At 45.0% G+C, this 19,976-nt stretch overlaps 1 protein-coding gene across 2 annotated transcripts in view; it reads left to right on the top strand.

The window, feature by feature from the left end:
- Nucleotides 1–252: 252 nt before the first annotated feature.
- hdx (highly divergent homeobox) overlaps nt 253–19,976 on the top strand; it is a 40,331-nt gene continuing 20,607 nt past the window's right edge. For both annotated transcript variants that reach the window (XM_064973050.1, XM_064973049.1), the window contains exons 1-4: nt 253–438; nt 3,580–4,251; nt 6,338–6,484; nt 18,018–19,223. In XM_064973050.1, coding sequence (XP_064829122.1) covers nt 4,183–4,251; nt 6,338–6,484; nt 18,018–19,223 — 1,422 coding nt within the window. In that variant the 5' untranslated portion in view covers nt 253–438; nt 3,580–4,182. The remainder of the gene's footprint in view (nt 439–3,579; nt 4,252–6,337; nt 6,485–18,017; nt 19,224–19,976) is intronic.

Raw genomic sequence — 19,976 nt, 5'->3', positions numbered from 1 at the left:
GATATGCCACACATGTCAAGTGGATGGATTATTTTGGCAAATCCCTGTTAGTGAGATTTGTTCACTAACAGGGATGTAAACTAATTTGGTAAAAAAAAAAAGATAAATATGTTTTTTGTGGGTATGGAACACTTCTGGAATATTTTATTTCAGTTAATGAAATATGGGATCAACACTTTGCATGCTGCATTTAGATTTTTCTTCTGTATAAATGTTTTCTCTCTCCTCCCCACATAGTCATCGCTGGGCGGGACATCACTGGGTTGAATGTCACAGCCCTGATTTCGAGATCTAATTGGCTCCTGTCTGCGTATACGTCACGATCATGATTAGAATTGATGATCGGACGTTCTGATTTCATTGTCTGGCTAAAAGGGGACTGCTGAAGAAATCTGATGAATTCGAGCAGTCGTTTGATTTGACGACAAAAAAAAACAGGTACATTCCAAAACGACTTCACACTTCGCGGCCGGATTTCGACGAGTTCCGGCTTCAGTTCGCTGTAGGCAGGGGGGTCAGAGAGACCGTATTAGGACGGGATTTAAAGGAAAAGTTTATCCAGTGGCCTGGCTATGGCTGCCACGGCCTGTCTTGCTAGTATGGCGTGTTCTCCGCGTTATTGTTGTGTTGCTTTCAGCGGGTTGTTGACTGTCTGTGAACTAGCTGTCGGAAAGTTAGATCATTCCGCTTCCTGTGTGGGAATCTTATTTCTGCCGCTCTCTCTCTGTCTCTGCCCTTGTGGCTGAATGGGTGGATGTGCGTTTTATACATCAATTCGCTTTGCAATGTTTTTCCCAGTGTTTTCCATTCAGTGGCCATGCGCAGTGAGCTTTGCCAAAATGCTGAAACCGGAGGGTGAAGATGGGAAAGCCACTAGCCCCGCTGCTGTTGGGTTAGAAGAGACTGTCTGGCTGGCTAATTTGCATCATCATCAAAACAAATAGCTTTTCAACAACGCGTCTAGACTATTTTCCTCTATGACTTTGGTACTGCTTAGCTAGCTAACTAGTAGCTAGATATATTTGGGATGCTGACACTTAGCTAGCATTAGCTTGTGTTGATTGAGGTGGGCTAACGTTAGCTACAGCTAGCTACTGACTTGATAACTTGCTAGATTGCTAGTTAGCAATATTTGCGCTGAGTTACTGCAATCTCCCAAGTTATAATGCATAACAGTAGTTACAGCTAGCTCTGATCCAGGTCCCACTCAGCCAGCTAGCTCTGATCCAGGTCCCACTCAGCCAGTTAGCTCTGATCGAGGTCCCATTCACATAACTAGCTCTGATCCAGGTCCCACTCAGCCAGCTAGCTCTGATCCAGGTCCTATTCACATAGCCAGCTCTGATACAGGTCCCACTCAGCCAGCTAGCTCTGATCCAGGTCCTATTCACATAGCCAGCTCTGATACAGGTCCCACTCAGCCAGCTAGCTCTGATCCAGGTCCCATTCACATAGCTAGCTCTGATCCAGGTCCTATTCACATAGCCAGCTCTGATACAGGTCCCACTCAGCCAGCTAGCTCTGATCCAGGTCCCACTCAGCCAGCTAGCTCTGATCCAGGTCCCACTCAGCCAGCTAGCTCTGATCCAGGTTCCACTCAGCCAGTTAGCTCTGATCCAGGTCCCATTCACATAGCTAGCTCTGATACAGGTCCCACACAGCCAGCTAGCCCTGATCCTGGTCCCATTCAATCAGCCAGCTAGCTCTGATCCAGGTCCCACTCAACCAGCTAGCTCTGATCAAGGCCCACTCAGCCAGCTAACTCTGATCCAGGTACCATTCAAATAGCTAGCTCTGATCCAGGTCCCACTCATCCAGCTAGCTCTGATCCAGATCCCACTCAGCCAGCTAGCTCTGATCCAGATCCCACTCAGCCAACTAGCTCTGATCCAGGTCCCATTCAGCCAGCTAGCTCTGATCCAGGTCCCACTCAGCCAGCTAGCTCTGATCCATGTCACATTCAAATAGCTAGCTCTGATCCAGGTCCCACTCAGCCAGCTAGCTCTGATCCAGATCCCACTCAGCCAACTAGCTCTGATCCAGGTCCCATTCAGCCTGCTAGCTCTGATCCAGGTCCCACTCAGCCAGCTAGCTCTGATCCAGGTCCTATTCACATAGCCAGCTCTGATCCAGGTCCCACTCAGCCAGCTAGCTCTGATCCAGGTCCCATTCAATTTGATAGTTCTGCTCTACTACTATGGTTTTATAATCTGAGTGTATGAAATGTCCACAGTTGTGTTACCTGTCCAACTTCATGTCATGTGACCAGGTGAGCTCATGTGACAGCTCTCTTCCAGTCTATTAAAACCATAGATTTGAAATGTCTTTATTCTTTTGGAACTTTTGTGAGTGTAATGTTTACTGTACATGTTTTGTTTATTTCCCTTTTGTTGATCTATTTCACTTGCTTTGGCAATGTAAACATGTTTCCCATGCCAATAAAGCCCTTAGTTTGAAATGTAATTGATAGAGCTCACAAATGTCCAAAAGCCAGTTTATCATGGGCAGTGCCTTTGAGGACTTCCTCCATTTTTAAGTAGTCAACTGGGTGGGACTTCCTATCGGTTAAGGAAGGATCACATATTTCCATTTATATTTCTGTTCTAATCTCCACCCGGCACAGCCAGAAGAGGACTGGCCACCCCTCATAGCCTGGTTCCTCTCTAGGTTTATAATCTCCACCTGGCACAGCCAGAAGAGGACTGGCCACCCCTCATAGCCTGGTTCCTCTCTAGGTTTATAATCTCCACCCGGCACAGCCAGAAGAGGACTGGCCACCCCTCATAGCCTGGTTCCTCTAGGTTTATAATCCTCACCCGGCACAGCCAGACGAGTACTGGTCACCCCTCATAGCCTGGTTCCTCTAGGTTTATAATCTCCACCCGGCACAGCCAGAAGAGGACTGGCCACCCCTCATAGCCTGGTTCCTCTCTAGGTTTATAATCCTCACCCGGCACAGCCAGACGAGTACTGGTCACCCCTCATAGCCTGGTTCCTTTCTAGGTTTATAATCTCCACCTGGCACAGCCAGAAGAGGACTGGCCACCCCTCATAGCCTGGTTCCTCTCCAGGTTTATAATCGCCACTTTGCACCACCAGAAGAGGACTGGTCACCCCTCATAGCCTGGTTCCTCTCTAGGTTTATAATCTCAATATCAGTTTTTCCTAGCCACCGTGCTTCTACACCTGCATTGCTTGCTGTTTGGGTTTTAGGCTGGGTTTCTGAAAAGCACTTAGAGATATAAGCTGATGTAAGAAGGGCTTTATAAATAGATTTGATTTGTTTACCAACTCATAGATGAAATAGAAGCAAATAATGTACCACTTCAAAATGGAGATGACCTTAATGGTGCTGCCCATGCCCACACAGACGCCATTATGGGACAGATGAAAGAGGAGTCCTCTATCATTCTCTATGTTTAAAACACACCACCATAGAATATGTGTGATGTTATAAAATATGACAACTCGAAATATAAACATATAAAGCAGTCTAAGATGGAAAAGCTGAAATGAGATGTTCTGGTTCATAAAGTTTCCATTGATTCCACTCTAACTGATGACACTCGTGTCTTGCAGAACCTCAGGGAGACAAAGACACCGCAACCATGTCACAGCCTCTGCACCCTGCAGCCCAGGAGACTGAGCTAGCATGACCAGTACTGCAGCCAGATCACCATAACCCCCGGACAGACGGACGCACAGAGGTATCTGCTGTCTGGCCCTGCTGCCTAGACCTCACCCCGGCCTGGTCCTGCTGCCTAGACCTCACCCCGGCCTGGTCCTGCTGCCGAGTCCTCACCCCGGCCTGGTCCTGCTGCCTAGACCTCACCCCGGTCTGGTCCTGCTGCCTAGGTCTGGTCCTGCTGCCTAGACCTCACCCCGGTCTGGTCCTGCTGCCTAGACCTCACCCCGGTCTGGTCCTGCTGCCTAGACCTCACCCCGGTCTGGTCCTGCTGCCTAGAACTCACCCCGGTCTGGTCCTGCTGCCTAGACCTCACCCCGGCCTGGTCCTGCTGCCTAGACCTCACCCCGGTCTGGTCCTGCTGCCGAGACCTCACCCCGGTCTGGTCCTGCTGCCGAGACCTCACCCCGGTCTGGTCCTGCTGCCTAGACCTCACCCCGGTCTGGTCCTGCTGCCTAGACCTCACCCCGGTCTGGCCCTGCTCGTGGTTCTGCTGTATGGCTGATCTGCCCCCCTGCAGTAGCAGCAGTATGGAGGAATGGCAGGAGAAACGAGGCCTGCAGACGGTAAGTAGAGAAACCACTACCAGACAACCTGGACAATGAGCCTTTATATTCTATTCTAAACTGGGTGGTTCAAGCCCTGAATGCTGAAAGCTGTGGTATATCAGACCGTATGCCATGGATATGACAAAACATTTATTTTTACTGCTCTAATTACATTGGTAACCAGTTTATAAGCAATAAGGCACCTCGGGGGTTGGTGATTTATGGCCAACGGGTGTATCCAGGCACTCCGCGTTGCCTAATTTATCTATTATATACTGTTTGGATACATACAGACTGTGGCCAGAGAAACCAGACCAGCTGGACTATGAGTTAGCCTTTATATTCTAATATATACACTACCATTCAATAGGTTGGGGACACTTAGAAATGTCCTTGTTTTTGAAAGAAAGTTTTTTTTTTTTGTCCATTTAAAATAACATCAAGTTGATCAGAAATACAGTGTAGACATTGTTAATGTTGTCAATGACTATTGTAGCTGGAAATTGCAGATTTTATGTTTTCTATTAAATATTTTCATAGGAGTACATAGGCCCATTATCAACAACCATCACTCCTGTGTTCCAATGGCATGTTGTGTTAGCTAATCCAAGTGTATAATTTTAAAAGTATAATTGATCATTGGAAAACCCTTTTGCAATTATGTTAGCACAGCTGAAAACTGTTGTTCTGATTAAAGAAGCAATAAAACTGGGTTTCTTTAGACTAGTTGAGTGTCAGGAGCATCAGCGTTTGTGGGTTCAATTACAGACTCAAAATGGCCAGAAACAAAGAACTGTCTTCTGAAACTCATCAGTCTATTCTTGTTCTGAGAAATGAAGGCTTTTCCATATGAGAAATTGCCAAGAAACTGAAGATCTCGTACAGCACTGTGTACTACTCCCTTCACAGAACAGAGCAAACTGGCCCTAACCAGAAAAGAAAGAGGAGTGGGAGGCCCCGGTGCACAACTGAGCAAGTGGACAAGTACATTAGTGTCTAGTTTGAGAAACAGACGCCTCACAAGTCCTCAACAGGCAGCTTCATTAAATAGTACCTGCAAAACACTAGTCTCAACGTCAACAGTGAAGAGGCGACTCCGGTATAATCGCCTTCTAGGCAGAGTTCCTCTGTCCAGTGTCTGTGTTCTTTTTTACATCTGAATCTTTTTATTGGCCAGTCTGATATATGGCTTTTTCTTTGCACTGTATTTCTTATCAATTTGATGTTATTTTAATGTACAAAAAATTAGCTTTTCTTTCAAAAACAAGGAAATTTCTAAGTGACCCCAAACTTTTGAAGGGTAGTGTATCTATTAAATACTGTTTGGATACATACAGACAGTGGCTAGAGAAACCAGACCAGCTGGACTATGAGTTAGCCTTTATATTCTAATATACCTATTATATACACACTGAGTGTACAAAACTGCTCCTTCCATGAGACCCGAAAAGGTGAAAGCTATGATCCCTTTTTGATGTCACTTGTATTTTCACTTATATCGGTGTAGATGAAGGGAGGAGACGGGTTAAAGAAGGACTTTTAAGTCTTGAGACATGGATCGTCACATTCACAGGGTGAATGAACAAGACAAAATATTTAAATAGGGTATTTCAGTAGGGTATGGTAGTAGGTGCCAGGCGCACCGGTTTGCGTCAAGAACTGCAATGTTGCTGGGTTTTTCACGATAAACAGTTTCCCGAGTGTATCAAGAATGGTGCACCACCCAAAGGCCATCCAGCCAACTTGACACAACTATGGGTAGGATTGTAATCAACATGGGCCAGCATCCCTGTGGAATGCTTTCAACACCTTGTAGAGTCCAACCCCAGATGAATTGAGGCTGTTCTGAGGGAAAACGGTGTGCTTCTCAATCTTACGAAGGTGTTCTATGTCTCAAGGCTTTAAAATCATGATTTAACCTGTCTCCTCTCCTACACTGATTTTAAGTGGGTTTAAGAAGTGACATCAATAAGGGATTGTAGCTTTCACCTGGTCAGTCAATGTCAATGTTTTGTCCACAGTGAATTTAGGTCTACATAGTGAACTCAATGTTGTCTGTTGTTTTTATTGGATAGTTTATTGACCAATGCTGTGTCTCCGTCAGATGAACCTGCGGTCTGTGTTCACATTGGAGCAGCAGCGAGTCCTGGAGAGCTACTATGACAACGGGATGACCAATCAGAGCAAGAGCTGCTTCCAGCTGATCCTTCAGTGTGCTCAGGAGACCAAGCTGGACTTCAGTGTGGTGCGGGTATGTAAGGACATAGAAAATCACAAATGTTTTGCCTGCTTTTGCTACTTTGAGACCACTTTTTTTCTGTGTTCTCTGCGTCATGGATTTTCTAAGGCACTAGGTACGATCTATTCTCTATATCTATACATTCAGCATGATGCCAGTATGATCTATGACATCTATCTATACAATCCTATTATTATTTATCCGTCAGCTGTTATCCTCTAATGCAGGGTATTTATCTATCAGCTGTTATCCTCTAATGCAGGGTATTTATCCATCAGCTGTTATCCTCTAATGCAGGGTATTTATCCATCAGCTGTTATCCTCTAGTGCAGGGTATTTATCTATCAGCTGTTATCCTCTAATGCAGGGTATTTATCTATCAGCTGTTATCCTCTAATGCAGGGTATTTATCCATCAGCTGTTATCCTCTAATGCAGGGTATTTATCCATCAGCTGTTATCCTCTAATGCAGGGTATTTATCCATCAGCTGTTATCCTCTAGTGCAGGTTTCCCACACCTTTTTCGGCCCACAACCAGATTTTGATATCTGAAAAATCAACAATGTAAATTTTTTTTTTTACAGCCAATTGGACTATGGCAATCAATAGAAAAACATTCAGTAACCCATGAGCTGAGACACATAGTTAACGCTACTACTACTACATCATCACCCAGGTCAGAAAGACAGACACATAGTTAACACTACTACAACTAACATCAAATCAATCTTTATTTGTCACATGCGCTGAATACATCAGGTGTAGACCTTACCGTGAAATGCTTACTTAGCCCTTAATTAACAATGCAGTTCAAGAAATAGTTAAGAAAATATTTACCAAATAATAAAAAGTAACACAATAAAATAACAATAATGAGGCTATATACAGGGGGTACAGAGATCATGTGCGGGGGTACAGGTAATTCAAGGTAATTTGTTAATGTAGCTAGGGGTAAAGTGACTATGCATAGATAATAAACAGCAAGTAGCAGAGGTGTAAAAACAAATGGGGGGGGGTCTGGAGACAGATCCATTCATCACATAGTTAACACTACTGAATATTGACTGATTTTCATCAAGCTGTCTGCTCAAGAGGAAGCTTCTCCTTGTAACCAGTGCCTGTAATCTGGTTCGGGTTATTAATCAACCTACCAGGGTGTTTACAAGCACTACAGGAACAAGATGATCCACATGTATCGATCACATTTTTACTAATACTGTAGAACTTTGTTATACAGCTGTATCCGTACCCATTGGATGCAGTAATCACAATATAGTGGCTATATCCAGGAAAGCCTGGATATAGAGATCATACAAAAGATTTTGCTGTGACTCTTATGTGGAGGTGTAACGGTTTTCTGCAGGCGAAGGAAAGTCGGACCAAAATGCAGCGTGTAGATTGCGATCCATGTTTAATCAAAAAACGTAACACGAATCTAAATACAAATACTACAAAAACAAGAACGTAATGAACGTAACGAAAACCGAAACAGCCTATACTTATGTAAACTAACACAGCGACAGGAACAAGGACACTAAGGACAATCACCCACGAAACACACAAAGAATATGGCTACCTAAATATGGTTCCCAATCAGAGACAACGATAATCACCTGACTCTGATTGAGAACCGCCTCAGGCAGCCATAGACTATGCTATACACCCCACACAACCCCAAGACGAAACACACCACAAATAAACCCATGTCACACCCTGGCCTGACCCAATAAATGAAGATAAACATAATAAATATAGACCAGGGCGTGACAGGATGATGTTTAAAATATTTGTTTCTCTGATGTGATTAATGAGGAGCTGACTGACTTAATTACTGCAAACTGAGAAGTTATGAGACTAAACTCAATAAAAAGAAGAAACTGTATTATGAAGCCAAGATCAATGATATAAATAATGATGGAGTTCTTTCAATGAAATTATGGACAGAAAGACAAATTCCACTCCATCTTTCATCCAATCAGATGGCTTATTCATCACAAAACCATTTGGCAGTTATTTTAATGATTACTTCATTGTCAAAGTGGGAAAACTTAGGCAGGAAATGCCAACAACGAACAGTGAGAAATTGTATTCATGGATTTAAAAACAAATAATGAAAGAAAAGCAGGTCATGTTTGAATTTTGTAAAGTTAGTGTGGGAGAGGTGGAAAAATCGTTATCGATCAATAATGACAAACCTCCTGGCATTGTCAATTTAGATGGAAAGCTACTGAGGATGGTAGCTGACTCTCTATAGCCACTCCCATCTGTCATATTTTTAATCTGAGCCTAGAGGAAAGTCTTTGTCCTCAGGGCTGGACGGAAACCAAAGTAATTCCGCTGCCCAAGAGTGGTAAAGCGGCCGTTACTGGTTCTAACAGCAGACCTTTAAGCTTGCTGCCAGCTCTTAGCAAACTGATGGAATTTTTGGGGAACAAATACAATGCTATTTCTCTGTAAACAAATGAACAACAGACTTTCAGAATGCTTATAGAGAAGGTGACTCAACATGTACTGCACTGACACAAATGACTGATGATTGGTTGAAAGGAATTGATAATAAGACTATTGTGGGAGCGGTACTGTTAGATTTTGATATTATTGACCAGAACCTGTTGTTGAAAAAAACATGTCTTATGGCTTTTCAATCTCAGCTCTAAATCTACGATATAGAAATCTATCTAATAGAACTCAGAGGGTTTTCATTAATGGGAAGCTTCTCTAATGTCAAACATGTAAAGTTTGGTGTACCGCAGGGCAGCTCTCTAGGCCCTCTACTCTTTTCTATTGTTACCAATGACCTGCCACTGGCATTAAACAAAGCATGTGTGTCCATGTATGCTGATGATTCAACCATATACACATCACCAACCACAGCTAATGAAGTCACTGAAACCCTTAAAGAGTTCCAGTCTGTTTTGGAATGGGTGGCCAGTAATAAACTGGTCCTCAACATCTCTAAAACTAAGCATTGTATTTGGTACAAACAATTCCCTAAGTTCTAGACCTCAGCTGAATCTGGTAATGAATGGTGTGGCTGTTGAATAAATTGAGGAGACTAAATTACTTGACGTTACCTTAGATTGTAAACTGTCATGGTCAAAACATATAGATTCAATGGTTGTAAAGATGGGGAGAGATCTGGCCGTAATAAAAAGATGCTCTGCTTTTTTTTTTTGACACCACAGTCCAAAAAGCAAGTTCTGCAGGCTCTAGTTTGGTCTCATCTTGATTATTGTCCAGTCATATGATCAAGTGCTGCAAGGAAAGACCTAGTTAAGCTGCAGCTGGCCCAGAGCAGAGCGGAACGTTCTGCTCTTCATTGTAATCAGAGGGCTGATATAAATACTATACATTCCTGTCTCTCTTGGCTCAGAGTTGAGGAGAGACTGACTGCATCAATTCTTCTTTTTTATAAGAAACATTCATGTGTTGGAGATAACGTGTGTTGAAAATAACGATACCTACATGTACATACTACCTCAATCAGCCTGACTAACAGGTGTCTGTATATAGCCTTGCTACTCTTATTTCAAATGTCTTTTTACTGTTGTTTTATTTCTTTACTTACCTACACATGTAACGGATGTGAAACGGCTATCTTAGTTAGGGGCGAGGGGACGGTCTAAAATTATACTGTTACACACACACACACCTTTTTCCCCTGCACCATTGGTTAGAGCCTGTAAGTAAGCATTTCACTGTAAGGTTGTATTCGGGGCACGTGACAAATAAACTTTGATTTGATCCCAACACAGCTCTGACACACACACACTTACCCCACCAGACATGTCACCAGGGGTCTTTTCATAGTCCCCAAATCCAGAGCAGATCCAACCAAGTATATAGTATTATATAAAACCCTTTATTGCATGGAACTTCCTTCCATCCCATATTGCTCAAATAAACAGCAAACCTGGTTTCAAAAAACAGATAAAGTAACACCTCACGGCACAACGCCTCTCCCCTATTTGACCTAGATAGTTTGTGTGTATGTATTGATATGTAGGCTATGTGTGCCTTTTTTAAATGTATGCAGTTCTGTCCTTGAGCTGCTCTTGTCTATTAATGTTCTGTATTATGTCATGTTTTGTGTGGACCCCAGGAAGAGTAGCTGCTGCTTTTGCAACAGCTAATGGGGATCCTAAGAAAATGCCAAATAACCTTCCTCAAGTGAAATATATTTTCACGTGACGTTCCTTCCACCCAGATGAATCATTAAAACATTAAGTACCCAATGGGCACACACGACAATTCAATGTCTAATCCACGTTGGTTCAACCTTATTTAGTTGAAATGACATGGAAACAATGTTGATTCAACCAGTGTGTGGCCAGTGGGTAGATAGCAGAGAACATGCCAACCATTTACCCTCACTCAGTCTGGAGAGAGACACATAGTTAACAAAATTACTACTACTATTACTACTACAACAACATCACCCAATTCTGGAGCGGGACAGACAGACACATAGTTAACACTACTAATACAACAACATCACCCAGTTCTGGAGAGAGACACATAGTTAACACTACTAATACTACTACAATAACATCACCCAGTTCTGGAGAGAGACACATAGTTAACACTACTAATACTACTACAATAACATCACCCAGTTCTGGAGAGAGACACATAGTTAACACTACTAATACTACTACAATAACATCACCCAGTTCTGGAGAGAGACACATAGTTAACACTACTAATACTACTACAATAACATCACCCAGTTCTGGAGAGAGACACATAGTTAACACTACTAATACTACTACAATAACATCACCCAGTTCTGGAGAGAGACACATAGTTAACACTACTAATACTACTACAATAACATCACCCAGTTCTGGAGAGAGACACATAGTTAACACTACTAATACTACTACAATAACATCACCCAGTTCTGGAGAGAGACACATAGTTAACAAAACTACTACTAATACTACTACTGTTACTACTGCTACTAATACTACTACTACTGTTACTACTGCTACTACTGTTACTGTTACTGTTACTACTACTAATACTACTACTGTTACTACTGCTACTAATACTACTACTACTGTTACTACTGCTACTACTGTTACTGTTACTGTTACTACTACTAATACTACTACTGATACTACTATAATAGTACTACCACTACCATAGTACTACTATAGTACTACTACTACTACTACTGTTACTGTTACTACTGCTACTAATACTACTACTGGTACTACTATAATAGTACTACTACTACCATAGTACTACTATAGTATTACTACTACCATAGTACTACTACTGCTATAGTACTACTACTACTACTACTACTACTGTTACTGTTACTACTGCTGCTACTACTACTACTACTACTACTACTACCATAGTACTACTACTACTACTATAGTAGTACTACTACTACTAAACTACTACTACTACTACTACCATGTGTCTGTCTGTCTCTCCAGACCTGGGTGATGTTGTAGCAGTGGTAGTGTTAACTATGTGTCTGTCTCTCTCCAGACCTGGGTGATGTTGTAGCAGTGGTAGTGTTAACTATGTGTCTGTCTCTCTCCAGACCTGGGTGATGTTGTAACAGTGGTAGTGTTAACTATGTGTCTGTCTCTCTCCAGACCTGGGTGATGTTGTAACAGTGGTAGTGTTAACTATGTGTCTGTCTGTCTCTCCAGACCTGGGTGATGTTGTAGCAGTGGTAGTGTTAACTATGTGTCTGTCTGTCTCTCCAGACCTGGGTGATGTTGTAGCAGTGGTAGTGTTAACTATGTGTCTGTCTGTCTCTCCAGACCTGGGTGATGTTGTAGCAGTGGTAGTGTTAACTATGTGTCTGTCTGTCTCTCCAGACCTGGGTGATGTTGTAGCAGTGGTAGTGTTAACTATGTGTCTGTCTGTCTCTCCAGACCTGGGTGATGTTGTAGCAGTGGTAGTGTTAACTATGTGTCTGTCTGTCTCTCCAGACCTGGGTGATGTTGTAGCAGTGGTAGTGTTACTATGTGTCTGTCTGTCTCTCCAGACCTGGGTGATGTTGTAGCAGTGGTAGTGTTAACTATGTGTCTGTCTCTCCAGACCTGGGTGATGTTGTAGCAGTGGTAGTGTTAACTATGTGTCTGTCTCTCTCCAGACCTGGGTGATGTTGTAGCAGTGGTAGTGTTAACTATGTGTCTGTCTCTCTCCAGACCTGGGTGATGTTGTAGCAGTGGTAGTGTTAACTATGTGTCTGTCTCTCTCCAGACCTGGGTGATGTTGTAGCAGTGGTAGTGTTAACTATGTGTCTGTCTCTCTCCAGACCTGGGTGATGTTGTAGCAGTGGTAGTGTTAACTATGTGTCTGTCTCTCCAGACCTGGGTGATGTTGTAGCAGTGGTAGTGTTAACTATGTGTCTGTCTCTCTCCAGACCTGGGTGATGTTGTAGCAGTGGTAGTGTTAACTATGTGTCTGTCTCTCTCCAGACCTGGGTGATGTTGTAGCAGTGGTAGTGTTAACTATGTGTCTGTCTGTCTCTCCAGACCTGGGTGATGTTGTAGCAGTGGTAGTGTTAACTATGTGTCTGTCTCTCTCCAGACCTGGGTGATGTTGTAGCAGTGGTAGTGTTAACTATGTGTCTGTCTCTCCAGACCTGGGTGATGTTGTAGCAGTGGTAGTGTTAACTATGTGTCTGTCTCTCTCCAGACCTGGGTGATGTTGTAGCAGTGGTAGTGTTAACTATGTGTCTGTCTCTCTCCAGACCTGGGTGATGTTGTAACAGTGGTAGTGTTAACTATGTGTCTGTCTCTCTCCAGACCTGGGTGATGTTGTAACAGTGGTAGTGTTAACTATGTGTCTGTCTGTCTCTCCAGACCTGGGTGATGTTGTAGCAGTGGTAGTGTTAACTATGTGTCTGTCTGTCTCTCCAGACCTGGGTGATGTTGTAGCAGTGGTAGTGTTAACTATGTGTCTGTCTGTCTCTCCAGACCTGGGTGATGTTGTAGCAGTGGTAGTGTTAACTATGTGTCTGTCTGTCTCTCCAGACCTGGGTGATGTTGTAGCAGTGGTAGTGTTAACTATGTGTCTGTCTCTCTCCAGACCTGGGTGATGTTGTAACAGTGGTAGTGTTAACTATGTGTCTGTCTCTCTCCAGACCTGGGTGATGTTGTAACAGTGGTAGTGTTAACTATGTGTCTGTCTGTCTCTCCAGACCTGGGTGATGTTGTAGCAGTGGTAGTGTTAACTATGTGTCTGTCTCTCTCCAGACCTGGGTGATGTTGTAGCAGTGGTAGTGTTAACTATGTGTCTGTCTCTCTCCAGACCTGGGTGATGTTGTAGCAGTGGTAGTGTTAACTATGTGTCTGTCTCTCTCCAGACCTGGGTGATGTTGTAGCAGTGGTAGTGTTAACTATGTGTCTGTCTCTCTCCAGACCTGGGTGATGTTGTAGCAGTGGTAGTGTTAACTATGTGTCTGTCTCTCCAGACCTGGGTGATGTTGTAGCAGTGGTAGTGTTAACTATGTGTCTGTCTCTCTCCAGACCTGGGTGATGTTGTAGCAGTGGTAGTGTTAACTATGTGTCTGTCTCTCTCCAGACCTGGGTGATGTTGTAGCAGTGGTAGTGTTAACTATGTGTCTGTCTGTCTCTCCAGACCTGGGTGATGTTGTAGCAGTGGTAGTGTTAACTATGTGTCTGTCTGTCTCTCTCCAGACCTGGGTGATGTTGTAGCAGTGGTAGTGTTAACTATGTGTCTGTCTCTCCAGACCTGGGTGATGTTGTAGCAGTGGTAGTGTTAACTATGTGTCTGTCTCTCTCCAGACCTGGGTGATGTTGTAGCAGTGGTAGTGTTAACTATGTGTCTGTCTCTCTCCAGACCTGGGTGATGTTGTAGCAGTGGTAGTGTTAACTATGTGTCTGTCTCTCTCCAGACCTGGGTGATGTTGTAGCAGTGGTAGTGTTAACTATGTGTCTGTCTGTCTCTCCAGACCTGGGTGATGTTGTAGCAGTGGTAGTGTTAACTATGTGTCTGTCTCTCCAGACCTGGGTGATGTTGTAGCAGTGGTAGTGTTAACTATGTGTCTGTCTCTCCAGACCTGGGTGATGTTGTAGCAGTGGTAGTGTTAACTATGTGTCTGTCTCTCCAGACCTGGGTGATGTTGTAGCAGTGGTAGTGTTAACTATGTGTCTGTCTCTCTCCAGACCTGGGTGATGTTGTAACAGTGGTAGTGTTAACTATGTGTCTGTCTCTCTCCAGACCTGGGTGATGTTGTAGCAGTGGTAGTGTTAACTATGTGTCTGTCTCTCTCCAGACCTGGGTGATGTTGTAGCAGTGGTAGTGTTAACTATGTGTCTGTCTCTCTCCAGACCTGGGTGATGTTGTAGCAGTGGTAGTGTTAACTATGTGTCTGTCTCTCTCCAGACCTGGGTGATGTTGTAGCAGTGGTAGTGTTAACTATGTGTCTGTCTCTCTCCAGACCTGGGTGATGTTGTAGCAGTGGTAGTGTTAACTATGTGTCTGTCTCTCAGACCAGACCTGGGTGATGTTGTAGCAGTGGTAGTGTTAACTATGTGTCTGTCTCTCTCCAGACCTGGGTGATGTTGTAGCAGTGGTAGTGTTAACTATGTGTCTGTCTCTCTCCAGACCTGGGTGATGTTGTAGCAGTGGTAGTGTTAACTATGTGTCTGTCTGTCTCTCCAGACCTGGGTGATGTTGTAGCAGTGGTAGTGTTAACTATGTGTCTGTCTGTCTCTCTCCAGACCTGGGTGATGTTGTAGCAGTGGTAGTGTTAACTATGTGTCTGTCTCTCCAGACCTGGGTGATGTTGTAGCAGTGGTAGTGTTAACTATGTGTCTGTCTCTCTCCAGACCTGGGTGATGTTGTAGCAGTGGTAGTGTTAACTATGTGTCTGTCTCTCTCCAGACCTGGGTGATGTTGTAGCAGTGGTAGTGTTAACTATGTGTCTGTCTGTCTCTCCAGACCTGGGTGATGTTGTAGCAGTGGTAGTGTTAACTATGTGTCTGTCTCTATGTGTCTGTCTGTCTCTCCAGACCTGGGTGATGTTGTAGCAGTGGTAGTGTTAACTATGTGTCTGTCTCTCCAGACCTGGGTGATGTTGTAGCAGTGGTAGTGTTAACTATGTGTCTGTCTCTCTCCAGACCTGGGTGATGTTGTAGCAGTGGTAGTGTTAACTATGTGTCTGTCTCTCTCCAGACCTGGGTGATGTTGTAACAGTGGTAGTGTTAACTATGTGTCTGTCTCTCTCCAGACCTGGGTGATGTTGTAGCAGTGGTAGTGTTAACTATGTGTCTGTCTCTCTCCAGACCTGGGTGATGTTGTAGCAGTGGTAGTGTTAACTATGTGTCTGTCTCTCTCCAGACCTGGGTGATGTTGTAGCAGTGGTAGTGTTAACTATGTGTCTGTCTCTCTCCAGACCTGGGTGATGTTGTAGCAGTGGTAGTGTTAACTATGTGTCTGTCTCTCTCCAGACCTGGGTGATGTTGTAGCAGTGGTAGTGTTAACTATGTGTCTGTCTCTCCAGACCTGGGTGATGTTGTAGCAGTGGTAGTGTTAACTATGTGTCTGTCTCTCTCCAGACCTGGGTGATGTTGTAGCAGTGGTAGTGTTAACTATGTGTCTGTCTCTCTCCAGACCTGCGTGATGTTGTAGCAGTGGTAGTGTTAACTATGTGTCTGTCTGTCTCTCCAGACCTGGGTGATGTTGTAGCAGTGGTAGTGTTAACTATGTGTCTGTCTCTCTCCAGACCTGGGTGATGTTGTAGCAGTGGTAGTGTTAACTATGTGTCTGTCTCTCCAGACCTGGGTGATGTTGTAGCAGTGGTAGTGTTAACTATGTGTCTGTCTCTCTCCAGACCTGGGTGATGTTGTAGCAGTGGTAGTGTTAACTATGTGTCTGTCTCTCTCCAGACCTGGGTGATGTTGTAACAGTGGTAGTGTTAACTATGTGTCTGTCTCTCTCCAGACCTGGGTGATGTTGTAACAGTGGTAGTGTTAACTATGTGTCTGTCTGTCTCTCCAGACCTGGGTGATGTTGTAGCAGTGGTAGTGTTAACTATGTGTCTGTCTGTCTCTCCAGACCTGGGTGATGTTGTAGCAGTGGTAGTGTTAACTATGTGTCTGTCTGTCTCTCCAGACCTGGGTGATGTTGTAGCAGTGGTAGTGTTAACTATGTGTCTGTCTGTCTCTCCAGACCTGGGTGATGTTGTAGCAGTGGTAGTGTTAACTATGTGTCTGTCTCTCCAGACCTGGGTGATGTTGTAGCAGTGGTAGTGTTAACTATGTGTCTGTCTCTCTCCAGACCTGGGTGATGTTGTAGCAGTGGTAGTGTTAACTATGTGTCTGTCTCTCTCCAGACCTGGGTGATGTTGTAGCAGTGGTAGTGTTAACTATGTGTCTGTCTCTCTCCAGACCTGGGTGATGTTGTAGCAGTGGTAGTGTTAACTATGTGTCTGTCTCTCTCCAGACCTGGGTGATGTTGTAGCAGTGGTAGTGTTAACTATGTGTCTGTCTCTCTCCAGACCTGGGTGATGTTGTAGCAGTGGTAGTGTTAACTATGTGTCTGTCTCTCCAGACCTGGGTGATGTTGTAGCAGTGGTAGTGTTAACTATGTGTCTGTCTCTCTCCAGACCTGGGTGATGTTGTAGCAGTGGTAGTGTTAACTATGTGTCTGTCTGTCTCTCCAGACCTGGGTGATGTTGTAGCAGTGGTAGTGTTAACTATGTGTCTGTCTGTCTCTCTCCAGACCTGGGTGATGTTGTAGCAGTGGTAGTGTTAACTATGTGTCTGTCTCTCCAGACCTGGGTGATGTTGTAGCAGTGGTAGTGTTAACTATGTGTCTGTCTCTCTCCAGACCTGGGTGATGTTGTAGCAGTGGTAGTGTTAACTATGTGTCTGTCTCTCTCCAGACCTGGGTGATGTTGTAGCAGTGGTAGTGTTAACTATGTGTCTGTCTCTCCAGACCTGGGTGATGTTGTAGCAGTGGTAGTGTTAACTATGTGTCTGTCTCTCTCCAGACCTGGGTGATGTTGTAGCAGTGGTAGTGTTAACTATGTGTCTGTCTCTCCAGACCTGGGTGATGTTGTAGCAGTGGTAGTGTTAACTATGTGTCTGTCTGTCTCTCCAGACCTGGGTGATGTTGTAGCAGTGGTAGTGTTAACTATGTGTCTGTCTGTCTCTCTCCAGACATGGGTGATGTTGTAGCAGTGGTAGTGTTAACTATGTGTCTGTCTCTCCAGACCTGGGTGATGTTGTAGCAGTGGTAGTGTTAACTATGTGTCTGTCTGTCTCTCCAGACCTGGGTGATGTTGTAGCAGTGGTAGTGTTAACTATGTGTCTGTCTCTCCAGACCTGGGTGATGTTGTAGCAGTGGTAGTGTTAACTATGTGTCTGTCTCTCTCCAGACCTGGGTGATGTTGTAGCAGTGGTAGTGTTAACTATGTGTCTGTCTCTCTCCAGACCTGGGTGATGTTGTAGCAGTGGTAGTGTTAACTATGTGTCTGTCTGTCTCTCCAGACCTGGGTGATGTTGTAGCAGTGGTAGTGTTAACTATGTGTCTGTCTCTCCAGACCTGGGTGGGGAACAAGAGACGGAAGCTGGCCTCGAGGAATGACCAGAATGCGGGCGTATCCCACTCCTTATCGAATCACAGCATGGTTGGTGGAGCTCTGTCCAATCACGGCGTGGCTGGGGTAGCTCTGTCCAATCACACACTAGCAGGCGGGGCTTTAGTCGCGGGCGCCATGCTGACAGCAGAGATGGCGGCGGCTCGGAACATCCAGAGAGGCTCCTCCCATCTCCTCCCTTCCTCTTCCTCCTCTTCTTCTTCCTCTCCGCTTAGCTCTGTCAACAACAACAATGATGTCATCCTGACTGGGATTTACTCTCTAGGCTCCGCCTCTAGTTCCCGGCCCACTGTTAAGCCCCTCCCTTCTGACTCTGAGCTGCCTGCACATGTCCATCAAACTCTGCTTAACCAATCACAGCACAGGAGTAACAGTTCTGTCTCCTCCCCTCTCCAGCTCCACTCCAGATTGGGTACCTTGTCACTTCCTCACTATAAAACCCCCTCCCTCTCCTCTTCCCCCTCCTTCTCCTCACCCCCCTCCTCCTCACCCCCCGGCCCCCCCATCAACATTATGTCCAAGAGGGTGGGTTTCCCCACAAGTGGGGCCAGGGCCGGGGGGGCAGCAGGAGTGGCCGGGGTAGGAGGGGGGGTACCTCGGAGCTGGGCTAGACAGTATGGTTCTCTCCAGTCTGGCCCCTGGCCCTCTCCCTCCCAGCCCCAGCCCAGGCCTCAATCCAACCACCAGACTCTCCCACCTCATCCCCCCAGGCCCCGTCCCTCCCCCCCTCCTCACCCCATCCCTCCCCCTTCAGACCACTCCCCCCGCATTCATCAGGTCTTCAGCCTATCAGAGAGGGGGGAAGGGGAGGGATTAGGACAAGGACAGCCTTCTGATAGGAGCAGGCTGGAGAAACACAGACAGACTCCCCACCCCTCGGACACTATTGGTTGCCTCTCTATCGCCATGGAGACGGGTGATGAAGAGGATGAGTGGCGGAGGGAGGAAGAGTTATCCAACATGGCTGCCACGGCCCATGGGGACCTCCAGAGAGGCCAGGGGGTGAGGGACAGCCCCAGCAGGGGAGAGGGATCTGGGGAGAGAGTCCTCACATCCCCCTCCCTGGTCCTCAGCAGCTCCAGGCCTGGTCCATATCCTCGGGACAGCAACCCAGTTACTACAACACTACAGACCTCCCCTAGTATACAGGTAGGGGTTACTGTTACTACTACTACTACTACTACTACCCAGTTACTACAACACTACAGACCTCCCCTAGTATACAGGTAGGGTTTACTGTTACTACTACTACTACTACTACTACTCAGTTACTACAACACTACAGACCTCCCCTAGTATACAGGTAGGGGTTACTGTTACTACTACTACTACTACTACTACCCAGTTACTACAACACTACAGACCTCCCCTAGTATACAGGTAGGGGTTACTGTTACTACTACTACTACTACTACCCAGTTACTACAACACTACAGACCTCCCCTAGTATACAGGTAGGGGTTACTGTTACTACTACTACTACTACTACTACTACAACCCAGTTACTACAACACTACAGACCTCCCCTAGTATACAGGTAGGGGTTACTGTTACTACTACTACTACTACTACTACTACCCAGTTACTACAACACTACAGACCTCCCCTAGTATACAGGTAGGGGTTACTGTTACTACTACTACTACTACCCAGTTACTACAACACTACAGACCTCCCCTAGTATACAGGTCGGGGTTACTGTTACTACTACTACTACTGCTACTACTACTACCCAGTTACTACAACACTACAGACCTCCCCTAGTATACAGGTAGGGGTTACTGTTACTACTACTACTACTACTACTACCCAGTTACTACAACACTACAGACCTCCCCTAGTATACAGGTAGGGTTTACTGTTACTACTACTACTACTACTACTACTCAGTTACTACAACAC

Source organism: Oncorhynchus masou, chromosome 9 (genome assembly GCF_036934945.1).
Source record: "Oncorhynchus masou masou isolate Uvic2021 chromosome 9, UVic_Omas_1.1, whole genome shotgun sequence".
Taxonomy (NCBI): domain Eukaryota; kingdom Metazoa; phylum Chordata; class Actinopteri; order Salmoniformes; family Salmonidae; genus Oncorhynchus; species Oncorhynchus masou.
The sequence above is the reverse complement of the archived record's forward strand: the minus strand, read 5'-3'. Positions and strand labels throughout refer to the sequence as shown.